Here is a 22,259-nt window from a genome sequence, read left to right on the forward strand (position 1 = left end):
AGGCTCCCCATACCAGCCCTCCGGTTCCCCATACCAAGCACCGTGACACTAGCGTGCCTAGGCCGCAACCGCCAGCCACTCAGGTACTGCGGGCCCTGACTGACTCCAGGCCCCAAGCTCAAAGAGGTCTGGCATATTCATGAGGGGGCGGGATTAGGCCTATGGAGTGGGCGGTCTGGTTAAGAGGCAGAGCCTTGGACCGCCCCCTCATGCATACACCTATCTGCTTTGACGTCGGTCCGGCGTTTCCAGTGTACAGCGGGGCAGTGTTTACTAGCGTTATTGGAGGTTTCCGATAACGCTAGCAATGTAACAATGCTGGGACTGGCATTAAACAAATGTACAAGTAGTACAGACAGGACAGAAAAATTGGTGCAAACCTTTTAATAAATGCAGCACAGTGCTATCAGTTTGTGCCTCATCAGAACAATAGTTAAAAGTTTTAAAAAAAATTTGATTGAGCAAATGTGCAGAGTCATTACCATCTCGCTCTTCCAGTTTACTCTGCTCGACAGTCGTCCCTTGGGAATTATGAACCCTGTTTATCTTGACTAAGGCTACATTCACACAATGTATGCCAGCCGTACCGTAGTGCCGTACCGCACCCATAGGGCGCCATGAGCCTATTGCTGTGTATGGAGGACGTACAGTGTATACGGCCAATATGGCGTATATACGGTACATCCACCATACAAAGCAATGGGCTCACGGTGCCTTACGGGACCGGAAACCATACATTCATGTGAATGTAGCCTTAGTCTGTATAGTAAAGCAGACCATATGACATTAACTGAAATCAATAGGAAAACGCAATAATGTTCAATTTTACAGTAAACAATATTGTCTTAATATATCTTAAATGCCCTCATAGCCTCCATTCCTATATGACTTTATGGATTCTTTGAGACAACCGTTTGCTCCTATACCTTGTTCAGTACAATTGTACCATCAGTACACAGGGCTGGACCAATACTATAACCAATGACCTAAGATGTAGGGTTAGTGTCATGGCCACACTTCTAGTGCACAAAGAAAATCTTGTAAATAAAGATATACAGACAGTCCCCGGGATACATACAAGATAGGTTGGGTTTATACTTAAGTTGAATTTGGATGTAAGTCGGAACTGTATATTTTAGAATTGTAGATCTAGACAGAAAATTTTTTTGTCCCAATGACAATTGGATTTTCAACATTTTTTGCCACAATTGGACCGAAGATTATCAATAAAGCCTCATTACAGCCACCTTTCAGATGATCATTGCAGCCTGGGACTATAGTAAAGCATCCAGAGAGGTTGACAAGAGGTCACAATGGGCAGAGAGGTCCGTCCATAGCTGGGGCCGTCTGTAAGTCGGGTGTCCGTAAGTAGGGGACCACCTGTATATGGAATACTAATAATTTTATGGATGGGGACTTCAGTAGTTGATGGAGGGCCTTCTATTGTGCTGTAAAAAAGAGTCTACTCTATATACCTTACACATTGTATAATAAATATAAAGCAGATATGATTTATAAAAGGATCAGAAAATCTCATTCACTTGCTATAAATTGGCAGTTATTAAAAAAAATATGTTCTATTATACTTGATGGACAATTTATACAATGTAACTATTCATTTACATAAAAACTCAGTGTCATTCCTGCGCGTTAGTTTCTTGGAAATAAGTCGAGAAACCCATGGGAAATATGGAAATGGCTCCTATTCTGAGATGTGAATTCTATCTGCTTCAATTTCCTCTAAGGTTCTCTCATTTACATCCTGCTGCTTAATGTCTGGTACTGCAAATCTTATGCCAACGTCTATGAAACATTGGTTGGGTTAGATCCAGATCATCATAACTACTGTACACGGATCATACATAATAGGATGTATTTTAAGGCAGCCTATACCTCTGTCTCTATAGGGTGGTGCATCAACAATCCATATCTCCCTTCAGTCATTAAAGGGAACCTGTCATCAGAAGGACTTTTTCAGCAATGCACAGCTTCCCACAGACACAGTGCTGCAGATAAAATAATATTTTTGAAATGTTTATAAGTCAAATGGTTAAGAAAAATAAATTATATTAACCCCTTCATGACTGCCCAAATGTAAATATTTGTGTACGTCAACTTGTTGTGAAAGGTAGTATGGAGAGGGCTCACGGACCAAACCATCTCCATAGGTGGCGGGTGTCAGCTGTATCACACAGCTGACACCTGCCCGGAAACTGTTGGGGTTAGTGGCACCACCGATTGCGGCAATTAACATATTAGGTGCCACAGTCGAACCCGACCATGGCACCTAACAGGTCTGCAAGTTTAAATGCAAGTTGGCTCCCTCGGTGATCTCATCATAGGGTGTCAATCGGTGCAATAATGGCTCGGGAGCCTGTTAAAGGCTCTCAGGGCTATAATTTGTATTTCTGTATTACAGTTTGTCTGAGATGGACTGTAATATAGAAGTAGTATATCTACAATAGACTGTAATACAGTTGTATTGCAGTATACTATCTAAGGCTAGATACACACTGCTGTTGCCTGCCGTACCTTAGCACGGTGGGCACGCAGGGAGAGGAGGAGGAGGTGAGTGGCGCTCACCCCCGCCCCTCTCCATAGGGATGTATCGTACACGGCGCCATAATACAGCAAAAGATAGGACATGTCCTATCTTTTTCCAGGGTATGGAGCAGAACAGTGCTGCACGTGTGCGACACTGTACCGCTCCCATAGGGCACCGTGCGCCCATTGCCGTCTATGGGAGACGTATATCAGCCATATATATACGACCCCATGCGGCAGTGTGAGTGTAGCCTAAGTGATCAGAACCTCTAGGGTTCAAGTACCCTAGGGAGACTATAACGATGGGGAAAATTTTTTTAAAAGTTAAAAAAAAAAAATTTTAATCACCCCTTTCCTTTGAACACATATAAAAATAACAACAACTAAACTGATAAACACATTAGGTATCGCAGCTTCCCAACATGTCCGATCCATCAAAATATAAAGACAATTATTCTGGACGATGAAGCCTGGAACAGAAAATAGCACCTCAATATAAAACTCCAAGTTTTTTGCCATTTTTCCTCCAATTTAAACGATGCCACTAGAAAATAAAATTTGTGTTACATTTGTCAAGCCCTCATATAGCTTTGTAAAGGAAAAAAATCTAAAAGTTACAGCTTGTCAAAGGAGAGAGAAAAATGAAAATGCAAAAAAAAAAATGGCTGTCCCCCCCACCTTCACACCCCTCTATGGTTACTTGAAAACTGCCATCCAACTCCTCACAAGTCTCCCCTCACTGAGAGTCATCCTTACATATGATTATTATTCAGCTACCATATAGAGCACCTTTTGGGTTTTTATAATTTTTTTGACATGTTTTCGATTAAAACACATTTTTCAGATTTTATAGTCACATATTCAAATATCCATGTCATACATCGAAATTCTAATTCAAATGAATTTTTATTAGTTCATCATATTTAAAATATTTAAAAACCATCATAGTAAGTATAAAGTTTAGTACAGAAAGGGAAAGCGTACATGGAGGGATTCAAAAGTGCATTGTATACACAGTGGGGCAGATTTACATACCGGTCCATTCGCGATCCAGCGGCGCGTTCTCTGCGCTGGATTCGGGTCCGGACGGGATTTATTAAGGTAGTTCCTCCGCCGTCCACCAGGTGGCGCTGCTGCGCTGAAAAGCATCGGAACGCGCTGGAGTTCACCGAGCCAGGATGAGTGAAGGTAAGTGCAAGCTCCGCGACACATTTTTTGTTTTAAATGCGGCGGTTTTTCCGAATCCATCGGGTTTTCGTTCGGCCACGCCCCCCGATTTCTGTCGCGTGCATGCCAGCGCGGATGCACCACAATCCGATCGCGTGCGCCAAAATCCCGGGGCAATTCAGGGGAAATTGGCGCAAATCGGAAATATTCGGGTAACACGTCGGGAAAACGCAAATCGGGCCCTTAGTAAATGACCCCCAATGTATTGTACAGATTACACAAAGTTTTACTGGACATCAACAATCTCATTAAAAGTAGAAAACGGGCCTGATGCCCCTGGACGAAGGCACAGCGTTTGACGTAATGTGCGTCAGGTTGGGATGTCAGGTGGACACTTGGTATAATGGATTTACTCTACATATACTGTTCATGTCGTAACATGTGAATTATTTATATACCAGGGACGACGGATTCGGACAATGCGCAGGATTTAACATAGTTAATTGTGTCGCAAGACATGCACTCACATACACCGGGAAGAAGAAGGTGAACTCCGGCGGACCTCAGCGGGGAAGCGACACATGCAGGATCCCGGGCGCACGATGTTGGTGAATCGCGACAGACTTCATCTTTGTCAGACCGTCCAGATCGTGGATCGCGACAGAACCGGGTAAGTAAATGTGCCCCATTGTGTATACATTGAACTTATGAATTGACCCCCTGTACAACCCTGACTTTTGTGTTTCCCTTCAATTGCTTTATTCGTTATAATTTTTCAGATTTTCTAGATTTAAATGCCTCATACATATATGTACTTACAGATAGATTTTAGCTCACTTGATTGTGTGCATTAATATCGTAAAGATTTGGGAAACCCCTTTTGCTCGATGTGAAACACTTTAAAGATTTAATAAGATTGTTCTGTGAGTGGAATTAAGTGGTGCGCTAAAAACTTTTAAAAGTTCAAGTTACTGCAGTAAATTCAGTTCGAAATAACATTGATGAAATCTAATTTTTGCTCAATTTCTCTAAGCGCCTTATGAATTCTTTCAAGGTAAATCGTTTAATGCTGTGGATTAACTTATCCTTTAAAAAATGTTATTAAAATGCAGTCAGAAAGATTCAGCATAAGAAATAAAACACAAAATCGCATTAGGTCACATTTACTAAGAACCGTGCAGTCTGTATAACCCGTTAAGGGCCAAACTGTGAACCCCAAACTTCAGGTCCAATGATCAGTGGTCATAAAAATACTAGTCAAAAATAATTTATGGAAAAAATTTTAATAAAAAAAGTTAGGAAAGCTCTCTGTTCTAACCTAAGGATAAGGCAGACAATTTTGTAATGAAGCTGGGGAAGTACACACAGTATTGGCTACACTGTGCATGAATCTGATAGTGCTAAAGTTTATTGCTTCATCTCCAATGCAAAACTATACATTCACTGGGGCCAGTCAGAGAACAATGGCACTTTAAATAATTATATTGGGGGCGTTGCCTTTTTGGACTAACATCATCACAAGTCCTTTAGCCTCTTAACATTAGCAAACTGTACCCCATGCATATATATATATATATATATATATATATATATATATATATATATATGAGAGGAGTAGACATCCTTGCAGGCATACTGTGATGTATTTTTAATCTGTTACGCCAGAAAAAAGTTTTTGTATTTGCGACCAAGGTCCGTCAATAAAGACATGGAGTTTTTCAACTTTTAAAGATTGATGTCTAAATTCCTGTAGCTGGATCCTAACCCACAAAGTGTGATACTGTGATGTTATTGATCATATATATATATATATATATATATATATATATATATATATATGTACGGGGTACATACATAATGTTAGGAGGCTAAAGGACCTGTGACGATGTCATCAGGGTCACATGACATTATTGCTGAATGCTAAGAAGGAGATGAGCTGCTGGATTAAGCCCGAGGAGGCTAAAAGACCTGTGATGATGTCAGCCTGAGGAGGCCACGCCCACATCTTCTTGCTATAGATATCTATAGGATTATCTGGATACCAGATAAATTATATATGGGGATCTGAGGGAAACTATTTTAGCTATTTTTGTTACCTATCTTTTACAGATAAACAAAACACAAAAGTAAGCCTCAATAGTAACACGATTAGGAAGTAGAAACCCCCAATGTTCTATTATTGAGTTTTCAGCTTGTATCTTCTCTAAGCGCGGCTTAAGACATTGAATATTTCAGTCTGTTTACTACTTACATCCAATGATTCCTAACTCTTCCAGAAGAACATGAACATTTAGAAGAAGAGGGAAGTTAATGTTACACTCCTGCTGGTTAATTCCCTTCTGTAATCATGAACAATTTTATTCAAGTAGATTTTCTTCTTGTAACATGTATGAATGGCTATGAATAAATATTCGGCACAGCAATCCCGAATCCCTAAGTACTTCACACTTATGTTTCACATCCCCGGGGAAAAAAACGGATTTCAAGACACAAAAAGCCAGTAAGATGGATTAAGAGGCATTTATGTACCAAACTGATATCCTTATTCTTAAGTTACAATACAACTTTCTTTGTCTTGTGATTATGAGTGATTGGCAGTCTACGGGTGAAGGAGGTGCGGTGGTATTAAGGGTTGTTGTTATTATAACTTATTGGCATAAATTAATAATACATTTAAATATTTAAATTTAATAAGAGTTCCACCTGAGACTTAATAAGTTTTGAATACAATGGGTAAAATGTCTTAGAGCACATAAAAATCACACTTTTTGGTGCATGGCCTTTGTGCACCAACAAAATTTTTACTTCACACTGTCACCTTGGACATCTTGACGCAACAGAGATAGCTTATAGCTCCAATCTACACCAGATCATGGTCAACCAAAACTCTAGAAACGTTCCAAAATTAGTAAGGGGTTGTATCTCTTAATGGTGTTGCCCAAAGTTTCTAAGTTATGCCCTGTCCACAGGATAGAGGATAACAAAAGGTGATCATGTTGTGGGTTGGTATTGAATTGGTCCAGACTGATGTTGTTCCAATTGATCTGTAAATTGGTATATTACCCCCATTATGGGATGAATGACCTCCACCAATTTAAAAGATTCATCTGAAGTGAATCATAAAAGATTCAGATTTGCAAACAACTAGTGATGATCAAATCATTTTGTCGATTCAGTATGAATGTTCAATTTTTCAGGCACCAAATTGATTTGCTCATCTCTAGCATCAGGATGCTGTTCTGCTCAGGGGCCTGATGCTGGCACAAACGATCAGGATCTAGAGAAGTCCAAGGAACAGTGTTTTAAGTGTCTACTCTGAGGTCTCTAGTGTTCTATCTACTCTGAGGTCTCCATTGTTGTGTCTACCCTGAGGTCTCCAGTGTTGTGTCTGCTCGGGGGTCTCCAGTGTTGTGTCTGCTCTGGGGTCTCCAGTGTTGTGTCTACTCTGAGGTCTCCAGTGTTGTGTCTACTCTGCGGTCTCCAGTGTTGTGTCTACCCTGAGGTCTCCAGTGTTGTGTCTGCTCTGTGGTCTCCAGTGTTGTGTCTACTCTGCGGTCTCCAGTGTTGTGTCTACCCTGAGGTCTCCAGTGTTGTGTCTACTCTGCGGTCTCCAGTGTTGTGTCTACCCTGAGGTCTCCAGTGTTGTGTCTGCTCTGTGGTCTCCAGTGTTGTGTCTACCCTGAGGTCTCCAGTGTTGTGTCTGCTCTGAGGTCTTCAGTGTTGTGTCTACCCTGAGGTCTCCAGTGTTGTGTCTTTTCTGAGGTCTCTAGTGTTGTTTCTGCTCTTGGGTCTCGCCAGTATTAGTTGTGTCTGCTCTGGGGTCTCCAGTGTTGTGTCTGCTCTGGGGTCTCTAGTGTTGTTTCTGCTCTTGCGTCTCGCCAGTATTAGTTGTGTCTGCTCTGGGGTCTCCAGTGTTGTCTCTGCTCTGGGGTCTCTAGTGTTGTTCCTGCTGTTGGGTCTCGCCAGTATTAGTTGTGTCTGGTCTGGGGCCTCCAGTGTTATAAGCATCTGCTCTGGAATCTCTCTCCATTATTTTAACTATTAATGATTATAATTTTCATATTTTTTGTCTGGTCTGGGGTATGTATTAGTTATTGTATAAATGCAATACTTGGTTTCTGGGGTAGCATTTTGTGCTGGATTGTGTTTGTTGGGGCACGTAGGTTATGGGCAGCATGGTGGCTTAGTGGTTAGCACTACAACCTTGTAGCACTGGGGACCTGGGTTCAACATCTGCAAAGAGTTTGTATGTTCTCTCTGTGTTTACACAGGTTTACTCCGGGTCCTCTGGTTTCCTCCCACACTCTACATACTGCTTGGTTATATTAGATTGTGATCCCCATTGGGGACAGAGACTGATTTAGCAAGTTCTGTGCAGCGCTGAGTAATCTGTGTGCGCTATATAAATAAAGGAATTATTATTACAGGTTACTTGTGAGGCCCATTGTTTTATGACAATTTAGCCTTGAGACTAATAAAAGTTGTTCTACCCTTATCTAGAGAATAATTTCTGAATAAATGTATATTACAGAACAGCATAAATTTGTAAAAATGTTCCTCAGACACAACAATGATGATCACATTACCAATGTGTTGAGAAGAAGAGATTAAATGGGATTATGTAATAGAACCTTAAATTTCAATTATAAATTAACATAATTTTTTATCATGACCTAAAGATCTAATCTGCATTCACCACACACCCTTTAAATGCCATCATCTCAGAAATCATTATTTACCACACAGCACATTACATGAGGTTCTGTGTCTATTCGGGGGAAGTCAGATATGAGCAGAAGAATAACGTGTCCCTTTGCATTTGCTCAGAATGATGTAATGACTTGCGACAAGATTTTCTTATTTTACTCTGAGGAAGACGGAATAAAATGAGGTTGGGTTATCTCGCAGCTCACATACAGCAGATGCTCCGTCCTAGGCAAAATGGGACTTCTGAGATATTTTAAGTTATGTTGCTACATGTGTATCCATATATATAATAAACAGCGGTTATCTTGGGATTCCATATTTTTTGAAGTATTTTAAAGGATCAGTATTAGGCCAAGGATGTAGGATTCTGGTCACCTCTGCACATTATTAGATTCCATCAGTCTTACTGTTCTCTTAGCTTTTACTTGTTTTTTTAGTACTGATGTTATAGAGAAAGTGATAACATAATAATAATAGTAATTACCGTATTTTTCGGACTATAAGGTGCACAAAAAATCCTTTGATTTTTGCCTTATATAAGAACCACACTTACAGACAACAGCTGCCTTGAACTGTGCACAGGTCTGCCACCTGCTGGTCATTCATGCTAATAATCAGGTGCACCTTATAATCCGGTGCGCCTTATATATGAACCTAGACGTTTTAGCAGGCATTTATAGTCGGTCCCCTACTTAAGAACACCTGACTTACATACGACCCCTAGTTACAAACGGACCTCTGGATGTTGCTAATTTACTGTACTTTAGTCCTAGGCTACAATGATCAGCTATAACAGTTATCACTGGTGTCTACAATGAAGCTTTAGTGTTAATCCTGGTTCTAATGACAATCCAACATTTTTAAAATCCGATTGCCACAGAGACCAAAAAAAATTTGGCTTGGGGTTACAATGATAAAATATACAGTTCCAACTTACATACAAATTCAACTTAAGAACAAACCTACAGAACCTATCTTGTATGTAACTCGGGGACTGCCTATACTGAAGGTGTGCCTTATAGTCCAAAAAATTTTGTTATGTTTATTTATATATCATATGCGGCTTCAATCAATTCTAAAAATAATTTCCTTAGAATTGCTTAGAATTAAAAATTACATTTTTATACACCTTGTTCTTCGATTGTATTTGACACTCACTTTACCTTAATTTAAGGGAAATGGATTCCGATGTAATACCAAATAAAGCCAATGCATTAAAGGTGATGTTTTGGATATGCAAATCACGATGCAAATGCTGTGGGTTGGGTTTTTTTTTTCACTAGATTGACCAAAAGACAGGCGCACGGTCTCTCTCCTCTCCTCTATAATTGCTCCATGCTGTCCATTTACATATTGGTAGATTTGTCTGCTATCTGAAGTTAAATCTGCCAAATAAGACCCACCCCCTGTGCACTTTCAGACTAATCTGTATATCTATACAAAATTGCTGAGTTGCGTCACTTCTTTTATGTTCACAGCTAAAGAACATCTGAAACCATGAGGTTCACCTCATGGTTATCAGAGACATCTTAGACCCAATAGACTGAGTTTAAAGGTATTTAACCACATGGATTTAGTGGTTTAACCCCTTAAGGATGCAGGGTTTTTTGGCTCATTTCTCGCTCTCAAACTTCAAAAATCCATAACTTTTTCATTTTTCCGTATACAGACCTGTGTGAGGGCTTATTTTGTGCATAACAAATTTTACTTTCCTGTAATGTTATTTATTTTAACATGCCGTGTACTGCGAAGCTGAAAAAAAATTCCAAATATGCAAAAATTGAAAAAAAAAACGCACATGCGTCACGTTCTTGTGGGCTCAGTTTTTACGACTTTCACTCTTCGCTCCAAATAACACGCCTACTTTATTCTTTGGTTCGGTGGAATTGAAGGAAATCTGTCACCTCAGACCTAATTTTCAATAAAGACAGGTTGCAGAAGCCCATTACAGCTGCATTGCAAATATGTCTTTCTGCTTTCTCTGAGCATTTGCATTACTTTATAATTGTGTGTTATAACTTACCCTCAGCTCTCAGCCCCCACCTTGTGCCCCTATACAGCTCATCTAGAAGCTGCTTGGCTACTTGACAACACACTGGTAGTGGTTTATTAGGCCAATATCTGGTGAGGGGTTCCCTTTAAACTGAAAATACTTACACATTGGCATGTTCAATCTGAAAAAGGACACAGTTTTCATTTAGGTTTTACTGGCTTATTTTGTAAGAAAATTGACTTTTAAAATATGTAAATGAGCCCCTGGGGCTCCTGTGTAAGTACCAGAAGCTCCTTTAGGCTTTTGCTAAAAGAGGAGGTGGGCATAAGCCACAAAGGAAATTCTGAATAAATAGCAGACAACAGAGGCTAATGGGGCTTCTTTGATGTACAGAGTGAGACCCCTGAGGCTCATTTTCATATTTTTAAAAGTCAGTTTTCTCGAAAAAATAAGCCATGAACATCTAAGTAAAGAATGGATCCTGTTTCGGGGTACATCCGCCAATGTGTAAGTATGATTTTGTTAAAACCACTAAGTCCATGTGGTTAATTTCCTTTAAGAAAACATCCTGCAAGATTTCATCATGTTAAATTAGAAAGTCATAGGTAGTAAATAAGAACTGTTTCTCCTTGTACCAAATAGATATTACTCAAATCCAATAAGACCAAATACCATATAAATCATACATAAAATACATGTCTTCACATGCTGCACAACACAAGGAATCAATACAACTAATACCATGTATACAGAGGTGACAGTACATTGTATGTGTAATGCCACTGTCATGCAGTAATCCCAAAGCCATCAATCTACGGGAATATTGCTGGAGAGCGCCATTTAACAAACCTTGAAGTGAATCTCCTCCTTTTAAGACCAAGTCATTTTTCTTAATGTATTTTTATAGGGGTTGATACTTTTCCTGAGACAGAGTTATAAATCTCCTGCACAGACACCGAGATAAAGGGGTATGAAAGTCTCTTAAAGTGACGGCACATTGTTAGGAAATACCATCACTTTATGATTGATGAGAGTCAGAGATCTGGGATCCCTACTGATCCTGGTTGATTGACTACATTAACTAGAACAGAATATTGGCCATTTTTAAAATATGAAAAAATATTGTTCAAGGGTGTACAATCAATTTAAAGGGATCTACCAGCTAACAAATCACCCTACAAATACTAACAACATGTTTCAAGCTTTCTAGAGAGACCCAGACTATTTTTCAGCAATAGTAATACAAGTTTCTTCAGGTATATGATCGTTTTGGTGCACTAGGGTCGGAGGTCGATCTTCTGGTTTTCTTCTTTACAGGTAATTTTTCAAGGGAGTTGTTATTCCTTGTGTATCAGGGTAGTGGGAGGATTTTAGTAAGAAGAAAATGTATGTACTTATCAGATGAGGCTCATTCCTGATCATTTGTACGAATGAGAGGACCCAAACCACAATGTTTGGGTCCGTGCTGAATATTTCAGCACAGACTTCACCCAGAATATTTCAAGCTTAGACCTCAGAAGTTCAGGTTTCGGGCCAGCCTTTGGGCTTAACATACATCAGTAACACCAACGAACGGTGCCGGAGCAGACAAAGTGCGCCTTTATATGCAGCTGGTAAAGTGTGCAAGCCACCATTTTGCCTATGACCATTGCTCCACAATGCTGGAAGGGTTTTAAACCTTAAAACCCTTTAAATTCTAAATTCTAAAACAAAGCCCACATCATTTTCGCTTGAATCATTGATCCCCAATGCTGGCAGGATTTAAAGGGTTAACACCTGCGCTTCATACCAGCACCCAACGTGGTTAGTGGCGGTGGTTTTAGGTACCCAAACCAAACTTTTGTCCAAGGTTCGGATGAACTCAACGAACCCCAATGGGTCATCACTAATCATATGCATAAAATATACAAAATGTATTTCCTCCATAATGACAGATCGCTGGGAAATAGAGGATTTATCCATAGAAAGCCTATAAAGAGCCATGCACATTGCTGGTTTTACTTGTGTGCTGGTATTGGAGCCTCTAAACTCCTTTAAATCAATAAAACAAACCAGATGGATAATAAAGGTAATAACAATAAATCCCACATATTCATTACAAATTGATTTCTAAGAGGATTTGGTTTCTTACCTAGTGGTTGACCTCCGATAATCCTCGAGTTCTCCCCTGACACCGCAGCCCTCGCATGCCTCTCACTAACGTACTGTACAAATGCGTATCCTTTATGTACCGAACATCCAACTATTTTCCCATATTTTGCAAATATTGCTTCAATGTCACTTTTTTTCACAATGCCCGTGTTGAGGTTGCCAATAAAGACTCTGGAATTGATTGACCTTGGATCGTTCTTGTTTGTGACGTTGCTAGTCTGCGTTTTGCCGGTCATTATTCTGAATATCTCTGGTCAACTGAAAGAATAAGAAGAAGATAATATGATTCATGATGGTTATGTTTGGTAATAGATGTGTAAAATATTGACCATGATTTGTAATAGAATCATTGACAAGCTGTGAAGCACAAAACAACCCCTGGGATGGCTACACATTCATATTTATGAGATATTACATTCTGATACAATATTTCAAGGCAGTGTTGTTTTGAAAAGCTTCTCGTCACATGTAAATCCCTTGAAATTGTATGATATAAAGTCAATATATAGGATATGCCCTGTCTAGTTTGGCCCACAAAATAGGGGATAAATGTTTGATCGGGGTTCGACAGCACGTCCTCATCTTCTCCATGGCTTGGGGACCTCCAGGTATTGTCTTAGCTGTAAACTGACCCAGAAGTCAATGGAGAACAGGACAAAGCTCCATCCTATGCTCCATTGACTTCTATGAGACTTTTTGATCAATTAATAGGGCATCTAAAAACCCCAAACTCTATAATGGATCAGGAGAACTTGTGATCCAACATTGAGTATCCAGCAGCCTAGACTGACCCAACACTCAACGTGATCATGCATTTATCTCTCTTATCCTGTGCATAGGGGATAACTATTAGTATTTATAACAACCCCTTTAAATGTAGCCAAACTTCGCATAAGAGTGTACTTTAAGACAGTAGGGGATATTTAGCAGGGCTTATGAGCCACACCAGTGACATAGAGGCCCTGAAATATTTAAAAATGCTAAATTGTGCTAGCGGCGGATGCTCGTTGGGGCTATCATGAGCGTTGCATATGATAAATAACCCCCAGTATGCCTAACTGTGAACAGTCTATCTTGCAGATCCTGTCCCTTTGTGTTACTGAATTTCACTGTTAATGCGTAATGGTCTACAGTATAATCGAGTATATTGTGTTAAATTCTGTTCATTATCGCTGTTAATAGCGAATTGTTGTTATTCAGTAAATAATAAAAGATGTGGCACTTAATACAACAGGCTCATACACCCTCTAGATGTGACCTTGGTTTATTCTCCATCTGAAGATGCTCTTGATATGACTTGTGGAATGGAGATCAATCTGCTACGTGTTACCTAATTACTGCATGTGCTCTGAAAAGGCAGAGAAGAGGAATAATATGCCATAGAATAAAATCCACTATCTATTGTCTCCGCTCCTATTCAATGTATTGAACAGATTATTATCTTTATTTACAATTGCCTTTCAGCATTCTTGAGGGGCTTAGGAGGACACAGGAGTCTATATATCTATAACCCCTCCATTCTTTTACTCATCTAATTAAAAAGTTAAAGGTATATGCTCCGATGATCTCCAGAGATGTCAAGAATAAGGCAACTTGTTATAGATGCAGTTACTTTACAAAAGCAAAATGCAGAATAACAATAGTAATGAGGAGAAAGGCGGACATTAAAGATGAAAAAATGTCTCAGGTCTTCACAAGGAGAATAAGAGCTGCTGTTCTCAGAAACCGCCCACCACTCAGCGCTTTTCCTTAAAATCTGGGAATAGAAGGATATGGTCCCCCAGGCTGAGTCAGGGCTCCAGGAGGGTGGCTACTTTAAGAGAGTCTCTCTTCTGGAATTAGGTACCAGACCATGCTGGAAAGGACTAAAGGAGGTTAGATAAGGTTTCCACAGCCTCAATTCTCTAACCAAGCGCGTGCTCAGTTCCAGACATCCAGAAAGGACACTTATCTGAAGCCCATGCCGTAAAGGGCTTTGGGTGGGTGGATAAGGCTTCTATGACTTCTGAGCCTTGCTTATCCAACCCCCTGGAACCCTTTTCGGTGATGAGACCAGGAGGTTGCGAAAGCCTTTAACTACCTCCTAACACATTTTATTAGAGATGGAGTAGAAGTCTTTGGGGTGCACGATGTTGATCCTGAACCTATTGTACTAGGATTTGAATTAATGATATTCTTATTTACCATTCATCTGCAAATATGTCTATTAGAGAATTGTTCTCCATCACTAGACAAGATGTAGTGTGTATTTCTGAATTTCCAACGCTAATAGAAGGCAAAGTGTCCAATTTAGAGACCTACATCAAGGCCAAAGCTAAATATCCAGACAGACTCAAAGAATTACAGTTAAAATTCAATGACCTGGAATATTATTCATGTTGAGTTTAGATGTTAGCCTTAAGTCGAACCCAGTTACTTCACAACAGCTTCCAAATGACTGGAGCAGAATACACAGCACCTTAGGCAAGTATGATCCCTTGCACTTGGACTTCCTATGCTTTCACCAACATCATGTTGTGTTTATGAGGGTCCTACTGAAACTTCTTTTCCAATGTTTATGCCAGGGCTGCATTTAACCATAATCAGACACTACCACACATGTTCTGCTTAGCAAATTTAGATACAATAATTGTTGAACTAAGTACAATTTCAGGATCACAACAGTGCCCAATGATGCTTAAAGGAAACCAATCACTAGACCAGGGGGACACAATATATGGTCCACATATGGTACCTGAAGTCAGCATTGTCCTTCCGATGATTACTAAGCAATGATTGCATCTATCAGCGATGCAAATGTCCACCATAACCGGACTCCTTGGTAGCCATGAGATATATGTCCGTTCTCACTGCTACCCAGCCATCTGCATACCACAGGGGTTCCCCTATTTGGATCTGGATCTGCTGTGTCCTCTGGGGTTTGTATTATAATTCATTTTCTGGCCTGCAATTTGCATTAATAGCTATTTTCTTTTCTTGCTCTGCATCATATTATTCTTTGTACAGTATGTTTCTGGGTCTGAATAATCACTTCTTGTCTGGTCTGGAATCTGTATTATCAGCCAGTGCTTTGTGCTGCACTATAGTGCTTCTAGTGTCATGGTTCCAAGTGTGAACACTTGCAGTAATAAGGTTCGAGAATGTAGCCCTCAATATAATAGTATGATGTTGTGAATTCTTGCCCTAGAACCTCTATTGCCAAATTGAGACCAATAACCAGCAAAGATGAGTTGAGTATAGGCTAACACGTGTAGTAGATGTTCCAAAATGTACCGGATGGATGCACAGAGGATGATCCTGGATAATAAAAAATATCTTGTCTTAGCTTATACCACTTGTTGGTTCACTTTGCTTTAGAAATCGGCCTCATAAATTTGGCATCTTGTAATATTAAGCCTGACCCATGTCTTTCTCGTAAGATCTACCTTTACGATCTATCCAATAGAGTCTACTGCTCTCGGCATTACCACAGGTTTAAACTTTATTGGCAACCTTTGGATCCTGATACAGTTTAAAGAGGTACTGTCATTTAGATCATTGGGTGGTGGTGTTGTGAACCTTTTTTTATATACTTTATTAAGAAATTATGCTAAGTTTTAAAAGAAACAGGTTACAAAGTGCCTTTTAGTTACAGTGTTAGTTTTCCATTGTCAAGGTAGTTCAGTTTATTGCTCCAAAGATGGAACCCTCTGTCCTCTTCTGTTTGTTTACACAGCTCAACTCTATATAACCTAACAATCAATGTTATTGAGTTGTAAAAAAGGCATCTATGTCCTTCTTGAAGCTCTCTGCTGTCCCTACTGTGACCAGCGCCTGAGCTCGGCTATTACACAGATTTACAGTTCTCACAGTTAAACCTTGTTTTCTCCAGAAGCGGACAGTGCCTTGCAGTCTTGATTTTATTTATCATGGAACAACTTTCCACCATATTTTTTGTATGGACCATTCATATATTTATATAAATCAATAATGTCGCCTCTTAGCTGTCTCTTTTTGAGACTAAACAAATCTAGTTGTTTTAATCTTTCCTCATAACAGATCTTCCATATCCCTTATCATTTCTCCGGCTCTTCATTGCACCCTGTCCAGCTCTAGGGCATATTCTCCAACCGGACAGCATATTCCAGGTGAGGCCGAACCAATGCCTTGTACAGTGGTAATATTACATCCTTATCCCGAGAGTCCAGACCACTTTTGATACATGACAAGATTTTGCTGGCTTTAGAAGCAATTGATTGACATTGCATGCTGTTATTAATCTATGACCTACTAGTACCCCCAGGTCCTTCTCAATTAGAGACTTTTTCCAGATTTACTCCACCAAGGAGATATGTTGCTTGTGGATTATTAGCCCCCAGGTGCATAACCTTACATTTATCTACATTGAATCTCATTTTCCAAATGAATCACCAAACACCCTGCAGCCTATGAACATCCTCCATAGACTGTAATATACTACACAGTTTGGTGTCATCTGCAAAACTAGGTACAGTCCTTTTAATTATAAGTGGTGGGGTCCACCACTTATAACTGGTGACCATTCTGAGTAGGAATCATTGGCCACAAATCTCTGTCTACAATTCTTCAGCCAGTTTTCAATCCAATTGCAAACCAATAGACCTTATTTTCCCCATCAGGCATCTATGAGGGACGGTGTCCAATGTCTTTGAAAAGTCCACGAACACATTATCCACAGCGGCTCCTCCATCATGGCATCTGCTTACCTCTTCATAGAAGCATATCAGGTTAGTCTGACAACTTCTATCCACACATGTTGGCTGTCACTTATTATACTATTTCATGTCACATACTCCAGAATATAGTCTTTTACTAACCCTTCCAATATATTCCCCACAATTGCAGTTGAGCTTACAGGCCTGTAATTGCCAGGCGAAGTTCTAGAACCCTTTTTAAATATTGGCACAACATTCCGCCCTTTCTCCTCTCTTCCTGGCTGTAGGATTCTATGTGCATTATTTTCAAACATTATCCTAAAAGTGAAGGGGTTAATCCGCAGTGTAAATAAACTCCCCCCTCCTTAAAAAATTGTCTCAAATGACTGTTACCCCTCGAAGGACATCAGGAGAATGTAAATAAACTTTTTAGTCTTTTTAAATGCCCAACAGGGAGAATCGGTTACATCCCACCAGTATGTAGGGGCCCCAAACAGTTCCATGTGTTTATGCATTATGGGTAAATCCATCTTTGTCTACAGATTCTGTAACCATAGACTATTCTGTGTTAAACATGATAGTATTTATTCTTCCATGTCCTCTACACAATGAAGCATTATTTATGATACTGCTACTCAGGGTCAGGTCCAGGTTTCTGTAAGCCCCTGGGCGACACAGCCTCAGTGGGCCCCTTTGCAGTGAGCTCATGTGGCGGAATAAAAAAATTCAGAAACTAAAACAGTCTCCTGTTCCCTAAAATATTCCCTAGTTTATCATTCCAAACAGCCCCCTCATGGTTATTTTATATGAAGCCCCCCTCACACATAAGGATTCATTATATATACCACCCCTCACCCCCATGGATTCCTTAGCTACAGCCTTATGTGGGGCCCCCCACCTGCTCTTGGCCCCAGCACTTGGTGCTGTATGCCCAGTGCTGGCGCCGGCCCTACTGCTACTTCAACACTTGGTTCTGCTGCATATTTCACCAAGGAGACAGACCAGCTTTTATCCATCTGCTATTAGTTTTACTATAAATACCAATCAACATAAAGCACTTGCAAATAGCATTATTGAAGAAGGCACATTTGGTACGATGTCAGATTGATTTTTGTAAGAGCCTATGTGCCACCGTCCTATCTACCACACACAAAACTTCATATTTTTTTATAATCAGTTGCATTGACAATCAAGGCCATGAAGGGAACAATCGGGGACTATAAAAGACTTCTATGCCTTTGTCCGGTAAATGGCAGCTAGAGCACATTATCTTTTTTCTATCTTGTTAGATACCATTGACTGTTGTTGAGGGAGCAGAAAAGGTTATATGCAGTTCTTTACGGCAATCAATGCAGGGCTATCACAAACTAACATTTCTCCTATTCAAACACAAGGGAACAAAGAGCAGAGAGAGAAGAAAAAAAATAAAAAATTGCTCGCTGAGCTAGAATAACACAGCGACTTAACAGAATTAAAGGAGCGTTTTTTTTGTATGTATACCTCCGTGTCCCAGTTTCGTGTACCATGTGATATGTCAGTTCCTGTAAACCGCACACTGTGTCCTACATTCCCCGTTAAGATGCACAAACACACACAAGCGCCCCGTCTCTTTAAGCATTCACGGCCCAGGCGCATTAGTATTCATGTCCTTTTATGCGTTTTGACAATCAAAGTATTTCGCGTTATGAATAGATTGAATGGGAACATTCTGTCATTTGATAAAGTTGCAAAGTGAAAAGCGATAGAAAAATCCAAATGTATTAAAGAGGATGGATATATTAGTAATAAAGCGGCAGTCGAATGCATTTACCAGATTGTAGAACTATAAAGTAAAGGCTACTAACTACGTATCTGTTTGGCGGATGGAACGAAAAAGTCTGTCCTTACTAGAATAATGGGGCTTATTTACTAAGGAGATGCACTTTCATTGGATTTTCCAATGTTTTCGGGTTTTGCGCCGCTGTGACAGGTCTTTAACTGGGGATTGTGTCGCCCGAGATCGGATTGTGGCGCGGCAGCGCTGGCTTTCATGTAACAGAAGTCAGGGGCATGCCGTCGGACGAACCGACAGATTTGGATTATGCGCAGGATTTAACTTTCAGATTGTGTCACAAGATCAAGCACTTACATCTTATATGCACCAGGAAGAAGAAGGTGAACTCTGGAGGACCTGAGCGGGGAAGCGACACGTGCAGGATATAGGCGCATGATCGTAGTGAATTGCGGCAGAGTGCATTCCGGTCGGACAATGCACTTTCTGGGAATGCAGAAACTTTCGGGGAACGCGGGTAAGTAAATGTGCCCCAATGTGTCATATGTGAGGATCCTTGTGAGGATTTTGAAACAGAATGGTCAAATTTCAGGTACCGGTCCAAAAATTAATCATTGATCGATGTCAGTAATGTTGGAATCAAGGGGAGCCATGAGTCTGGAGTCGAGTCGAAAGAGTGAAACTTGAAAGTGCAATGGTGGCCATTCCAAAGGGGAAATCATGCGACAAGAAACAAAAGTCCAAGAAATTGGGGGTCATAGGTCTGTCTCTTACTAAAATGATGTGTGATATGTGAGGATGCTTTGAAGAATTTTGAAACAAAAATTGTCAAATCTCAGGTTCCTTTCCAAATATTAATCGTTGATTGATTGGAATCAAGTGAACCATGCATCTGGAATCAAGTCGAAAGAGTGAAACTTGAGAGTGCAATGGTGGCAATTCCAAGGGGCAAAACATGAGACAAGAAACAAAAGTCCAAGAAATTTGGAGTCATGGAGTGTACCAGTAGTTTTGACATTACACGGCTGCAGACAGTGTTGGGTATTGACCCTGGAGATCTGTGTAGCCAAATCTTCGTGTGTATTGTTATTAGCAGCAGGACTGTGAAAATGCATTTATATTCCAGGATTGAATATAATACATTTTTACAGTCCTACTGCTAATTGTAACAGTTTCCATTGCTGAACCCCATAATGGAAAATAGTGCCAAAATATTCAAAACATTTTTGCAACATATCAATTTAAAAAAAAAAAAGTGAATGAAAGGTCATGTAAGCAAAAAAAAAAATCAGCTCTTCCTGCAAATGACACCTCATATAGCTCTGTACACCACAGTACTAAAAAGTTATTAACATCAGAACATGGTGAAATAAACACATTTTAAAGAAGATATTAAATGATCAAAGATTGTAAACCAATCACACTGACATACTGGTGTGCCCCCTCTGGCAGCAGCTGCTGTTCTTTTAGCTTCTTATTCCCTATTTTTTTACAAAAAATTTAAAATTATACAAATGAGTCTGAGGGGCTCTGGGCTCAATAGGTTTTAATAGAGCCTGGACTCTCATAGGCTCATTTGCATAGTTTTTAAAACCTTTTATTCTTAAAAACAAGGGCATGAGTAGCTAAAAGACGAGCACATCCTGAGGGGGCACACACCAGTATGTCAGTGTGCTTGGTTTACAATCTTTAATCCTGGTGGTAGATTTCCTTACATTTTTTTTTAAAATCTATTACAACAAAACCTATATAAATGTGGTATCTCCATGATCGTACCGACCACGAGATTAAAGTAGTAGTATGTCAGTTGGGGTGCACAGTGAAAGCTATAAAAACCGAGCCCACAAGAAAATGGTGCTAATTTGTTGTTTCACCAATTTCACTGCATTTGGCCTTTTTTTTCCCTGCTTCCCAGTACACGGCATGGGAAATGAAATACAGCACAATGCAGTACAATTGGTTATGCAGAAAACAGGCCCTCACAAAGCTCTGTACATGGAAATAGTGAAAGAGTGAAAAATGGAAACATAAAAAACAGAAATGGTCATTAAGGGGTTAAAGCACATATATGCTTTCTATAGCATATTGGTGGACCGTAGTTAGACATTGAGGCAAGCATAGGCAGACCCCTACCCACTGATGGCTAACCTATGATACACATGTTAGAGGTGACACAGTGAGATCGGTTTCCCCACTTCAGGATGCTGACGCTGTCTGCTTGCTGCTCAGGATTCACTTCATTACAGAGTCAGCATTTGGAGGCGGGGCAAGTCTCCTGCAGTGTAGCCAGTGCTCAAACCAGTGATGTTGTTGCGGACTTGTCCAAAAGTTACTATTTTGGAGGCAGAAGGCTTGACCAAGGTCCATTCCACTGTCTACAGGGGAGATTAGAGAGTCACATAAGGCGTGTGTAATCCATACACCTTATCAAATCTCACCCTGCTGCCAGGGCACCCATCACAGTTACCACTCAGCAATACTGCGGGAATGTTATTACAGCTACAGGTAGCACAAAATTATAGATTTTTCATGAAGTGACACCTCACCCGAGATATGCCCACCCAAATTTGGACATGCCAAGGTCTAAAGAATGACCATCATGTTTCTATAGCGTCTCTTAATTGCTTTCCCATGGCAACTAGATGCTTGGACCGATGACATCTTTGTCCCTTGTATTGCGGTCAAGTGACCGGAAAGATGTCCAACAGTAAAAATAGGAACTTTTTGCACAAAAACAAACTTGGATGTGTCCGGTGATCCAAAAGTTTTGGTTAGATTCACAAAAACATTTAAAATAGAAACATATAGAATGTGTTATCCTGCCCTCCGGGACATTATATGTGCAGACAGTTAAATATTTCATCAGCCCAAAAAGTTTCTTGCCTTATTTGTGCCGATATCAGAGTAAATGAGGGAATGTCATGCACCGAGCTTCCTCTTTGTGCTTGTGCACTTGTAAATGAGAAGATACCAAATCTTCATAAATTTAAATACATTTGCAATTATTTGTCCAAAATATTCCTCGCACTTAACTTCTCTCCAATGTCCCTAATTTAGTGCAGCTGCCACAGCAGGCCCGTAATGGAGATTTGCGGAGCCGGCTTGCCTCAAGCTGCACACCCGTCATTTACAGCAGTTGTCATTTAGGAGTTGGTTGTCTAAGCGACATCACACCAATTCTAATGAGGCTTCTCAATATGGATGGGGGGAAATCCAGGGGACGAGACACAAGGGGACTCTGACAGGTCACTGT

General features: G+C 40.2%; 1 protein-coding gene across 4 annotated transcripts in view; it reads right to left on the minus strand.

Annotated features, from left to right (window-relative positions):
* RALYL (RALY RNA binding protein like) overlaps positions 1-22,259 on the minus strand; it is a 423,906-nt gene that overhangs the window by 230,660 nt on the left and 170,987 nt on the right. For all 4 annotated transcript variants that reach the window (XM_072151628.1, XM_072151625.1, XM_072151626.1 and 1 more), the window contains one exon: positions 12,543-12,820. In XM_072151628.1, the coding sequence (XP_072007729.1) occupies positions 12,543-12,798 (256 nt within the window). In that variant the 5' untranslated portion in view covers positions 12,799-12,820. The remainder of the gene's footprint in view (positions 1-12,542; positions 12,821-22,259) is intronic.

Source organism: Engystomops pustulosus, chromosome 5 (genome assembly GCF_040894005.1).
Source record: "Engystomops pustulosus chromosome 5, aEngPut4.maternal, whole genome shotgun sequence".
Classification (NCBI taxonomy): domain Eukaryota; kingdom Metazoa; phylum Chordata; class Amphibia; order Anura; family Leptodactylidae; genus Engystomops; species Engystomops pustulosus.